The sequence below is a fragment of the Protopterus annectens genome, chromosome 12.part0, assembly GCF_019279795.1.
Source record: "Protopterus annectens isolate FY-2018-M chromosome 12.part0, PAN1.0, whole genome shotgun sequence".
In the NCBI taxonomy this organism is placed as follows: domain Eukaryota; kingdom Metazoa; phylum Chordata; order Ceratodontiformes; family Protopteridae; genus Protopterus; species Protopterus annectens.
The window spans coordinates 1,469,187,888-1,469,201,000 of record NC_056746.1 but is presented as its reverse complement, the minus strand read 5'-3'; the positions used below and the strand labels follow the sequence as shown (position 1 = coordinate 1,469,201,000).

Below are 13,113 nucleotides of genomic sequence, written 5' to 3'. Positions count from 1 at the left end.
CATGGCCTCAAGCTAAATGCTAAAAAATGCATAGTCATCCCATTTGAGAAAAACAAAACACCCACGAATTACCACATAGGCGGCAGCCCCCTTAAGACAAAAGAGGTAATAAGAGATCTGGGGACCCAGGTAGATAGTAATCTCTCCTTTGACAATCATATTGCTAAAGTAGTTAGCAAATCCTTTTATGTGGTCCATCTAATTACTAAGGGGTTTGCATCTATAAATAAAGAGGTCATAGTGCCCATCTACTCGTCACTCATCAGACCCATCTTAAAGTACAATGCCCCATTTGGGATGTACCTCACAAGACACTTCTAACAGTTGGAAAGACCACAAAAGCACCTCACCAAGAGGATTACTGGCCTCAAACATATGTCCTATGCAGCCCGACTGAAAAAACTCCGGCTGTACTCAGTGACATATCGCTTACTCAGAGGTGATCTCTGCCTGACTTACAAAGCCATGTCCAACTCAGAATTGATGGACATGCTCCACCTAAAGAAATACAAGTCACTGCGAGCCACGCGCTCTAGTGAGCTAAACCTCGCCACAACAATAAATAGAACATGCTGGAGGGATAGATTCCTGTCACAGAGACTCCCCATGCTTTGGAACAAAATTCCTAACTACATTAGGCAGAGCCCCTCACTAACACTCTTCAAGAGAAGCCTTGATGAGTGGATGGGTAACAGAAAATACACCCCTGGTATCACTTCATTGGCTCTGCTTGACAGAGGCTCAGTTAATTAATCAATGGGGCGGTGAAATCCGACACACTCTGGCTAGGCTTATAAATGCCCTCAGGCAGATAGCCTAGTACCTACCTATGAACCTATTTTTTGAATTCAACTTTTCAACTACAAAAGGGTCAGATGCTTAAACCCCCCATTGTTACATCGGACCTCCTTCCTTATCCCCTTTCTCAGTATTCTTTTCATATTTGGCTATTATTTGAGATAAATGATATTGAAAGCTTGCATGCATGTCACAACAAACATAAGTATTGTTTCAGACAGTGTCTTACCATTCAGTAAATTATGTTTGTTATAGTGCTGGAATATTCTGCCTGTGCCATCCATTTATACCAAGTGCTGTCTGTGCTCAGTGCTCCAGCAGTTCAGTTCTACACATCTGCTTGTACAAGGCATGACATAAATACATTGTGTAGGCCTATACATGGACATTAGTAGAAGACTGACCATAAGAAGGGTATTATTTCCCATTTATATTTGAAAGTACCACTCTAGCATGGGTTACCTTTAACTGGCATACACTGTTGAAAGAGTTTCCCAAGAGTGATAAAAATCACTTTTCAGCCAGTGACTTTTCAAAGTATTAACATTCCAACAAATACTCAGACATAATTTATATTTGCTGAGAGCTGATAATGCTTAAAACTATTTTGCCCCCGCACCCCATAACCCCCACCACCAACACACACACACAGTGACCTCTATATGCATTTTTTTTCTTTCTTTCTTTCTTAGACTAACTTTGTACTATAATAATATTTCATTTGGACAATGGAGTAACTCCATAGTTTACTTTTCTTGATAACGTCTATCTGCTGCTGCACATGTTTTTGATTCATTGCATATCTGTTCATCAAAATGAGTTTTCAGCCTGTTGTCCAAGGATTATTGCTTTCTGCACACTTTTTTACTGTTGTTTCTTAGATGTGTGTGGTCTTAAAATGTCCTGCCTTTTTCCTCTTTTCCCACAGAGGTGGTTTGGGAAATAAAGCCTTCATCTTCCTGCCCACTCAGTTTTAGAGTACCTCACAGCTCCATTTTTGAGTCCATTTTGTCCTATATGAGCCTATTGCCACTCACTAGAAGGAGAGAATTAAGTTAGTCTTTCTTTGATGATATTGACCTGTACATCCACTTCTACTGCTATGTTGTATGTCAGTAACAAATTCCTTTGCAAAGTGCATTAAGTACTTCCATCAATGGATGATTCCTTACTAGATCTAGCAGCACCTATAAAATAGTTACTTGGTATAACAAACCACACGTGTGGATCAAATGTCTTGGGTCTGAAACTGCATATCAGTTGTGGAGTTTGATTAAATGCACCAACTATATATATATATATATATATATATATATATATATATATATATATATATATTTTTTTTTTTATATATACTGTTTTTTTTTACCACAGTGTTGTCCTAAGGGTCAAGAAGGACCAGTTTGCTTACATGGTTAAAAATACTTAAAACAAAAAAATCACTCATTAACCACGATATTACATCTTAGTCACTACCTATGGTGAAGCGCAGTATAGTTTTTTCCCATGCTGATAAATATAACTCATTTTATCTGGACCAGCAAACACTTATGGTTAGTGTAGAACTCTACTGTCCAGCTACTTATACGTCTTAGTGCCAACAAATTATTCAAGTTCTCCAAAGTCTTTACTTTCAGCGTGCATAGTTACATGTCATCTAAATGTTTCTGATTTTAGATTACTTATCCCTAAATGAAATGACTTATCACTATCTAAAATAGTTGCTGGGGACATATCATGCTCTGTAACCTTGGGACTGCATCCACCAGCATGGACTAAATGTTTGGGCATTCTTTTCTATGCCTTTTAAGCTTTCTTACCTTCAGAGTCTACTATCATGGTGGCATAGGGAGTTGACTGTGGCAAGCTTTATTTGCTCTAATTTTTCATTTTTAACAGTTCTCATATTTGCTTCTTATTCAACATTATCTGTAATGGACAAATTTGTTCACTACACATTTGTTGCATTTCTTGTAAGTTTTATTGATTCATTTGTTACATGTTTTATAATTTTTTCAATGCCTAGAGATTAATAATTTAAACAAACTTGGACTTTAATTTTTCACTTGGGTTTCATCATTAAATTACAGATTCATTTGTTATGTTGGTGGGTTTATCAGGTTGGAATTGCCTAAAAGTGGCACTATGGGGTGGGCACCATATTTTTCAATAATAGAAACCATAGAGGAGACATATGCAGGTCATTCTTGGTAAAGCAGTGTTGTCTTTCAGTCATATTGTCACATGTGGAGGAATATTGGACCCCCTTCAAATAATACGAAACATTTAGCCAATTACTGAAGTCAGTAATTTTCCTATTGTGGTATCATCCTTGGAGGAGGTAGAATTCTGCTTAGTGATTGTCTCAGACTTGCCTGGGTTGCACACTTTGAGACCATCACGTCTCTCTCTCTCTCCATATACTTCACAGATGTACATCTAAGTCATTGACACACACAAGTACTCTTAACAGAAAAATAAGAGAAGTTTCCAGGGCAAACTAATTGTCTTTCTTCATGGAAAATACCTCTTTCCTACCAGCTTTCAGACTCCACCACCACTAAATATCCTAGAGCCCTGTAACTTCTTGCCTCCTTCTTGGTTCTTACTTCCCCTGTACCTGCCATCAATACGTAATCATCCTGCTCTTCACCTTAGCCTTTCTTCTTCTCCTACTGAGCCATCACTCATCCCACCATGACTCAAAAATAGATCTCAGCATCTCTTCAGCTCTGGCCCAACCACCTACCCATACTCGCTCCCTACAATCTCCACATAACGCACAAATGTATTTAATTATGTCTCTTACCTTCATTCCAAGTATAGATTGATTATCTGCATCTCAACTTAAATCAAAATAAAATTAAATAGAAGAATACTCTGCATAAAACAAGCATCATTATTTCCCCAGTTTACTAAAATCCTCCTAGGAGGAGACATTCAACCTAATCTTGGCCCAACCTATCACAGCCAATATCAAGACAATTCCCTTCCACATGGTACTCTATTCAAAATGATCTAACATTTGTGGGAATAAATACTAGAAGGATAAGAAACAAAATGACTGAACGATATGCCTGGAGTATGAATACCAGCCTGATAATTTCAGTATAACTGAAACATGGCTTAAACCCAGCATAAAGGCTCTGAAATTATACCCCAGAGGCTATAATATCATCAGTAACCTCCTACTCACCTTCATCTAGCATGAACATATTAGGTTTCACACAACTAATTTATACCTCCCACACATTATAGCAAGACATCAAATTCCTTATTGGATCCTATTATCAGGCTCTAGCAAGTTCACAACCACAGGTACAATGTCCGACTATATCAACAACCACCTCCCAATCTATACAACTAGACATGTCACACATTCTTTCAAACAACATTTTTGTAAAACAGCACACGTGTCAAAATTTAACCCAGAAATATTCATTACTACTTTAGTATCTATTAACAAGAATATCCCAAAAATCCTCTCCTTAGACAATGCTGTAAATGAGTTCAACACAACTTTCCTAAATATACTAAATAGCCATGCATCTCTTAGAGGAAAGAAACTAGAAACAAATAATGCAATTTGGTTATCCAAAAAGAGTAGAATGCTAATGCAGAATAGAGAAAAGGCATGGAAAGAATGGCAAAAATATAAAACACCAAAACATCTCAAAACGTTCAGAATGCTCTGTAACCATACTAAAAAGCAAATAAATGAAGACAAACAAATATACTGCAGCAGCTTTCAGAACAGTAGTAAATACAACCCTAAAATTCTGGTCAGCCATTAAAGAAATCTTACATCTTGGGCAAAAATTCAACCATAATCCCTCTCCCAATAAGAAGACACTTGAAACTGCAATAGAATTCAACTCTTATTTCATACATAGTATAGCATCTCTAATAAAGGATTCCCTAACATCCAATCCAAGCCCTGCCCAACAGCTATACATTACCACATCCACTTTCACCTTAAAACCTGCCTCCACATTCTATATAAAACTACTCTTAAACAAACTCAAGCCATGCTCTACTTCAGCTAATGGCCTTCCAAGTGAGTATCTTAAATTAGCAACTGATAACATTGCCTACCCTATCTCAATCCTTATAAATTAGGTCAATCCAGGAATCCTTCATTCCCTCTCTCTGGAAAACAAAAGTCACACTTTAATCTTCTACACAAATGAGGACATTCAACAGATATTACTAACTTTAGACCTATAGCAATCTTATCCCCTCTCTCTTAAATACTTGAAAAATGTATTCAAAACCAATTGCTAAATATCTCCTACTGGACGAACTCCCATCACCAAAACACAAAATGGCTTCTGTCCCTTCCATGATATTAACACTGCACTTCTAACCTTTATCGATACTGTGAATAAAACAAGAGGTAATGGCAACTAGTATACTCCAAAGTTTTAGATTTGTCCAAAGGCTTTGACAAAGTTTGTCACAGCAATCATCTACTTCAGATGTCCTCGTTAGATTTGTCTCAGCCAGACTTTTTATTGTTTAAAAGCTAGCTGTCCAGTTGGTATCATTTAGTAAAATGGAACACCACACTCTTTCCATACCTCCCAGTTACTATTGGTATACTGCATTCCTCTCTACCTGGTACTTTTCTCCTTAACATTTTCACCAACCCTTTCCATACAACCACAAAACAGGTCTTTGTAATACAATACACAGATGACTCTACACTCATGCACATTTGACAATGTGGCATATCTAAAAAAAGAAATAAATTACTCAGGAAGCTTTAACATTCACTAAAACATGGCTTTGAGTCACAACTCATGCTCAATTTCCCTAAATCTCTCTCTCATGAAAAAAAAAGTAAAATCCTTTCTCTTAATAATACAACCATTGAATCACTTCTCGTGTCTAATTATTGGGGATGATAGTAGATGATAATCTTAAATTTCACCTGCATATACAAAACTGCATTAAAAAAAATCACCAAAAACTAGAGATGCTTTACAGAGCCAAAAACTTTCTCACCAATGCAATGAAAACTATACTTACAATTATTTACCTCCTTCTGTCACTGCTTTGACACTCACATCCGTACAATCTTCCAGGCATTACAACAATCAAAATCTGAACAATGCTATAATATAGTAGCTAAATTTGCAGCAGATACCCCTTTCAGAACTCATCACTGTATGGCACTGAAAAGCCTAAATTGGTTAGAACACCCCATCAAATGACATACACAACTTCGTACCACTTATAAAATGATCTAGTGTCCATTTGCTTGTCCCACACTAAATACCTTTCTATATAACTATCCTTCTAATTGGCCATTGTGATCCAATGACCAAAAACTCCTCTCTGTCCACAAACCTATTAAATCTTCTAGGTATGGTCTATACTCATGCCTGTTTCTAAGTTAATAACATTTGTATTATATTAACTTGCCTTTAATTTCTTTTAAACTGGCTAAAATGTCTCTCACTATTAAACCATTGTCATATAGATTGTATCTATTCTGAAGCAATGTTTTCACATTACATATAATGCAATTATTTAAACTGTGAATATTTTTGTACTATTTTTGAAGATAGTAAAATAATTATTCTTAATATGTTTACCTGATACTTTGGAGCTTTTCTCCCATGGCCATCTGCTGAAAGTGGAACCTTTCCCAGTCTGACTTTCCCAGTCATAAAATGTCAGTACATAAATACATGAATTACTCTGGGTTTAGGGCTTTAATCACAACTGGAATAAAGTATTGTGAACCAGCTATGCTCCATATAAAACTTACAGATTATATCTCACTTTCAAGATTGTGCACATACTAGCTATGAGAGCCATATAATGCCTGTGCATTGTTGTTACCTGTGTTTGTTTCTTTGCCTAAGTCATGGACAAATAGAAAATTAACAAGACAGACACATGCACACACACATCTCTCTCTCTCTATATATATATATATATATATATATATATATACACACACACACACACACACACACACACACACACACACACACACACATACAAATATCTCTATATATATAATTATATATATGTGTGTGTGTGTGTGTTTTACTAATGTATCATTACTGTTGACATTCGTTGTCTCCTTGCATGAGAAAATAATATACATTAACACTTTAGCTTAAGAATTTTGTATAACCTACTAGTAGATGATAGATGTGTTACTAAACTGCTTGCAAATGTTTTAATTATTTGAAATGTATTCCTGTTGTAAGTACATAAATGAATAAATAAATACATATTTGTGTTCATGTCTATTTGTAATTCTCTGTGCATGCATAGATGTTTACATAGCTGGGTGGGTATGCATATATGGATGTGGGAGTACACAACTGTAACTTTCCCATGTTCCATCTTTATGGAAGAATCTCAGACCATACAGAGATTTATTATATGATTATAAGCCTTTTAACATAAAGGATGTTTTACATTATTTATTGCAATTTATCAACCTTTTTTATTTATTTATTTTTTCCTTTTTATACATTTACTTTGTCTGGAGCTGAGGCTTTTAAACACCTTAATAACTTAAGGATTAATAAACTGCAGTCATTTTGTAGAATATCACAGTCCTTACTGCAAATTTTATCAAAGTTTAGATTTTCTGATTTATGACTCATTAATGAACTATTTATGAGTGTTTTGCATTGATATAGAAGAAACAGGATGTTTTTCAACTACTTAGCAGATGTGTAGGTGGAAATAATTAATGGAAATCCTTACTGAAATGAATAGGTAGTATTTGCATCATATGAGATCAGCTTCCAGTTTAGTTAGAAAGCAATAATGCCCTCCAGGGTGTGTATTAATGTGTAATTAACACCTGCCCAGGAGTGTTATGAGGCCTGATGCCACAAGTGGAGGACTGTATACCCTTGGAAGGGCATTAATTAAACATTAACACACATCTTGGAGGGCATTATTGCACTTAGAGAATGGGCTTTCTGTAAAATTGCTGTGTTTTACTTATATTTTTTAATATATTTTTGGCGTAAAATAGTTCCTCTGCCTGATGTTTAAAAGTTGCTGTAGTATATGCAAATGGTGTTAGAGGAAGTATTTTACATACAAAATATATAGTTTTTTAAAAAATATATCAAAAATATGATTTCATTTTTGGTCCCTCACTGCTATAATGTAAGGTTTCTTGCCAGTCATTGGGGATTGATGTCACTAAATCATGACATACATTTGACTTTCACACTTTATTTCCATCAGAAATTTCGGGTTATCACAAATCCTGTTATTTAACTTGCTTTCTAATTTTTATAAGTAAAACATTTAAAATCTACTCCTATTTTTGAGCCTTTGTTTCCTGTTTATTTCAGACTTTATCCAGATTACTTGAGCTAAAACACTGCGAGGTAGGCAAACTGCTTATCTGCTGCTGCCAGTGGTCCATCATCTCACACACCCTTGCCAATTATTGAATTAATTTGTGATTTTTTCTTAACAGGAATATGTTCCTCTTTTGAGCCTATGTTCCCCCTTAATTTTAGGTTTTATCCAGGTAACTTAATATAAGAGGTGGGATGTACATATACCTCCTCAATGTTGCTGTTGCTCGATCGCTCTCACTCTTGACTCTGTCTCACTCACGCACACCTTGCTTTCATGCATGCAAGTTACGAAAACAAAATTGCCACTGATTCTAAAGAAAACCACAAAGCATTCTATAGCTATGTCAGGAATCTCAATGGCAACACTCAGATCTGCGCTGAGTTACAGCACAATGACACTAAATATACAGAACCAACTGATATTGTCAACATCCTGGCAGATAGGTTCAGTGCTAACTTTACCCCGTCTCACCCCCTAAAGAGCCCATCTCTATCCTGGAAGAATGCAAAGTTCCTGTAATCATGGCTGCACAGGTAAAAACCACACTCTCCAAAGCCAAGAACACAGCATCCATGGGACCAGACAACATCCCAGGCTCCGTTTTACATGAACTACAGAATGAACTGGCACCCCATCTAAAGCTACCATGTTCAATCATAGCCTCACCTCAGGCTTTGTGCCTGCTGAATGGTGCACAGTGACAGTTATCCCACTCCACAAGGGGAGAGCCACCAAGGACCCTGGGAACTACTGCCCCATTAGCCTGACGGGCCTGGTCTGCAAGGCCATGGAACATATCATCATGGAACTTATAAACAAGGACATTGGTAATCGGGTTTGTAAAAGGCAGATCATGTCTCCTAAACCTGATAGACTTATTTGAAGCTTTCACCAAAGCCACAGACGAGGGTATGGTGGTTCACACAGCCTATCTAGATCTTGCCAAGGCTTTTGACACCATCCCCCACTCTGGAATTATAGATGAACTCACTAAACTAGGTATAAATCCCTATGTCACAAGATGGGTTGCCAACTGGCTCACTGACAGAACCCACACTGTGAAAGTAGCAGACTCAAAATTCGACTTCAGACCAGTAACAAGTGGAGTACCACAGGGTTCAGTCCTGGGTCCTCTCCTGTTTGGTATCTACTTCTCTGAAGTACAGGCTAACACAGAAGGTCTTTGGCTGATGAAGTTCACAGATGATTGCAAACTAGGAGCCATAATCGAAACTCCTAACGATGTGGCATCCTACAAAAGGGACTCACTGAGACAGATGCCTGGTGTCAAAGCCATGGCCTCAAGCTCAATGCCAAAAAGTGCATTGTCATCCCCTTTGGTAAAAACTCTGTACCCATGACCTACAACATAGGTGGTAGTATACTTAACACCGAAAGTGTGATAAGAGATCTTGGGACACAGGTGGACAGTAGTCTCTCCTTTGATAATCACATCGCCAAAGTAGTCAGGAAATCCTTCTACATGGCACACCTCATCACAAAAGGTTTCTCTTCTAGAAAAAAAGAGGTCATTGTTCCCCTGTACTCATCACTCATTAGATCCATTATAGAGTACAACGCCCTTTTTGGTATGTACCTCACAAGGCATCTACAACAACTGGAAAGGCTGCAGAAATACCTCACAAAGAAGATTACCGGTCCCAAACAGATGCCTTGCACAGACTCAAAAAACTCCAGCTTTACTCCATCGCATATCGCCTACTCAGAGGTGATCTCTGCCTAACATAAAAAGCTATGTCAAACCCAGAGCTGTTGGACATGCTCCACTTAAAGAAATACCAATCCCTCCGAGCTACACACTCTAGGGACCTAAACCTTGTCACCACAATAAACAGAACATGCTGGAGGGATATATTATTGTCCCAGAGACTTCCCATACACTGGAATAAACTACCTATCTATATCAAACAAAACTCCTCATTGGCACTCTTCAAGAAAAATCTTGATGATTGGATGGGAAATAGGAAATTCACCCCGGAGATAACTTCTGTGGCTCTGCTCGACAGTGGCACAGGAAAATAATTTACTTGGGTGGCAAAAGCTAGGGTATCTTTTTGGCTGGGCTTGTATAGGCCCCAGGGCTGATAGCCTAGTACCTACCTATGAACCTATGAACCCACTGTAGTGTGATCTCAGAGTTGGTATATTTAAGTAGGGGGGGTGTGGGAGGTGTAGGGGGGTTTGCCCCCTGCAAAAGCAATGTTACTGTGTTCTTTATCGGTTCATTGAACCAATGTTCACGGAAGTGCACTTTCGCTGAAGTGCACTTTCATGTAACCGCGGGTCTACTGTTTATATTCGAAGAAGTGAGTTTTCGAATATATACAATAGACCCATATATATATATATATATATATATATATATATATATATATATATATACATACACACACACACACACACACACACACACACACACACACACACACACACCAATGTGGGGATGAAATTGGTCTCATCATTAGTATAAAATTGCACTAAGGACAGGGAAACAATAAATGAACAAGTGGCTCAGTGGGTCAAACAAAAAGCACCAATGAAACGTTCATTCTAAAATAGAATGTAATATGTTTACGATTTTACTAGGGATAATTTCAGTTTCTGATGACATGCTGCAGTTTATGTACATAGGCAACTCTGTCAGATTCATAGTTTAATACACAGTGCTTTTGTCTTAATGATTTGTACTGATATTTTCAAAAGTTGTTCATATTCTCACTATAGAAAAAGGTTTTTTTCAAGCTAATTCTTTAAATATATAACATGCAGACAGCAAAACAATAAACTCACTAATACATGTATTTTTTTTTTCTGCATAAAGCATCTCAACCCACATTCTGTTTTCATTTCCATCTTGAGTTTTATTAAAATTATGTAGGTAATGCACATATAATCATACAGTAGTGGTTTAGATTTTATCTGTCAGTTCATTCGTTCTTTTAACATTCTCCACTCAGGTATGTCCTCTTCTGTTATTTACTTTATTGTTAAACATAAACTTATTCACCTTCAGAGTCTAAGTAGAACCCAAGTGTCTCTGTCACCTTGAAATGAATCCTGTAATATGCTGTGTTTGCTAGTTGCTGTGGTATAATTCTTATAACAAAGCAGTAATTGCTGAGCTATCCATGAGGAATTTTTCTAAGCAGATTTTTCTTGGGGGGGGGGGGGGGGTAACAGAAATATTTGTTCTGTTAATAGTGCTGCTCAGGACCTGGAGATTTAATATTCTCCCACTTCCAACATATATAAAAAGAGGAGCTTCTGTTGATTTGGCAGTGGTTTACTTTGAAAACACTACTACCAGATATACATGTGCATGAAAACTTTTTCCCTGGCTTGTAACGAGGAATGCAATTCTATTCTGTCATTGAAATCAACAAATGTTGCTACATTTTTTTTTAACTAAGAAAATACTGAAATAAGCAAATGATGCTGTTGCCCGTATGCACATATACTCTTTTTGTTGATATCACATTTATTCTTGAATAACAATAAATATTGTGTTTGACCTAGGTAATGCAATGCAGCAAGGAATATGATTACAAATGTACTTTGATGACATCATGCTTTGCTCAGATTTTAATTTCGATGAAATAACACACCATACTCAGTTGTGTAGCTATATATATAAATGATTATACTCTTATATTGTTTATGTGATTTACATAAGATTATCCATGTAGTGCTGTACAAAATTAAATTCAAGAAAATGCTAAACTTTTCCATGATACATGTATTTAACTTTAAGATGAACTCTTCAGATATTTATTTAATATATAACCGAACATTTATAGTAAAATTGTTATCTTTTATAATGTTTTTTGCAGTACCTTCATTTTGGGGTCTAGTGAATTCAGCCTGGAATCTGTGCTCAGTGGGAAAGAGACAATCCCCTATAAACATTGAGACAAGTCATATGATATTCGATCCCTTCTTGACGCCGCTTCGTATCAACACAGGTGGAAGAAAGGTAAGCAGTATAAATAGAACATCAGAATTGCCATTCAATTGTCTGATGCACTTTATTATTACCTCCTTTTAAATAACAATAAGCCTAAAAACATTTGCATTATAAATGTACAGACTTTACTATTTATGTCAGTGAGGCTTGTACAATATCTTTATTTCAACAACCTGGTATTTGTTACTTTTGTTCTTAGTGCATGTATCTTCTTTTTGATTTAATTGTATTTCTGTGTGGACTGCTTTGAGAAATGTATAATATGGTTGTAACATCAGACTTCCCTTTATGATTTTGTAGATAGTTTTGTGTTATTGTTTATTAATTCTTATAAGTTGGGTTGAACTATACATATCTAATAGTGTGCAGTTTAATTTGGTATGTAACTCAACATTAAATACAGAAACTAAAATGAGCAATCACTATGTTATTATACTGTATTATATTTCAAGATATCTGCTTGGGTGTGTCATATAACGTGATGATTATGACTGATGAGATTAGCAATGTCTTTATATTTCTATTGTCTCATTTGGAGTAAGCTTTCTAAATATTTGGACAGCACTACATCAATATATTGCTTCATTTACTGTTTTTCCTAAACTGTATATTAAATAATCCAAATACAACTACTGCTGAACACACAATAATGTAAACCACCAAGGAAATGAAACCAGTGAATAATAGCTCTACTTTCCTGAATAAAATTTATTCCACAATACAAATTTCTCTAGCGCCTCGGCCACAGCCTTTACAGAGTAAACATTCATCTATTAAAACAAGCTCTTTTTATATCCATATATAACACTCTAATCATTCAATTAAACAATTAATCAATTAAAATACGTTCACCATTAAAGCTAAAAAACTAAATGAAACTTTGCCTGTTGCATTCTTTGTTTAATCCACAAGGAAATAGTGTATTATATTTCATTATTAACACAGATTCTTTATGTCTCAACATATCTTTTTGTAAT

General features: G+C 36.1%; 1 protein-coding gene across 1 annotated transcript in view; it reads left to right on the top strand.

Annotated features, from left to right (window-relative positions):
* Window positions 1–13,113, top strand: part of LOC122816300 (carbonic anhydrase-related protein 10-like) — a 1,457,855-nt gene that overhangs the window by 1,377,177 nt on the left and 67,565 nt on the right. The window contains exon 3 of the mRNA XM_044089031.1: window positions 12,003–12,145. Coding sequence (XP_043944966.1) covers window positions 12,003–12,145 — 143 coding nt within the window. The remainder of the gene's footprint in view (window positions 1–12,002; window positions 12,146–13,113) is intronic.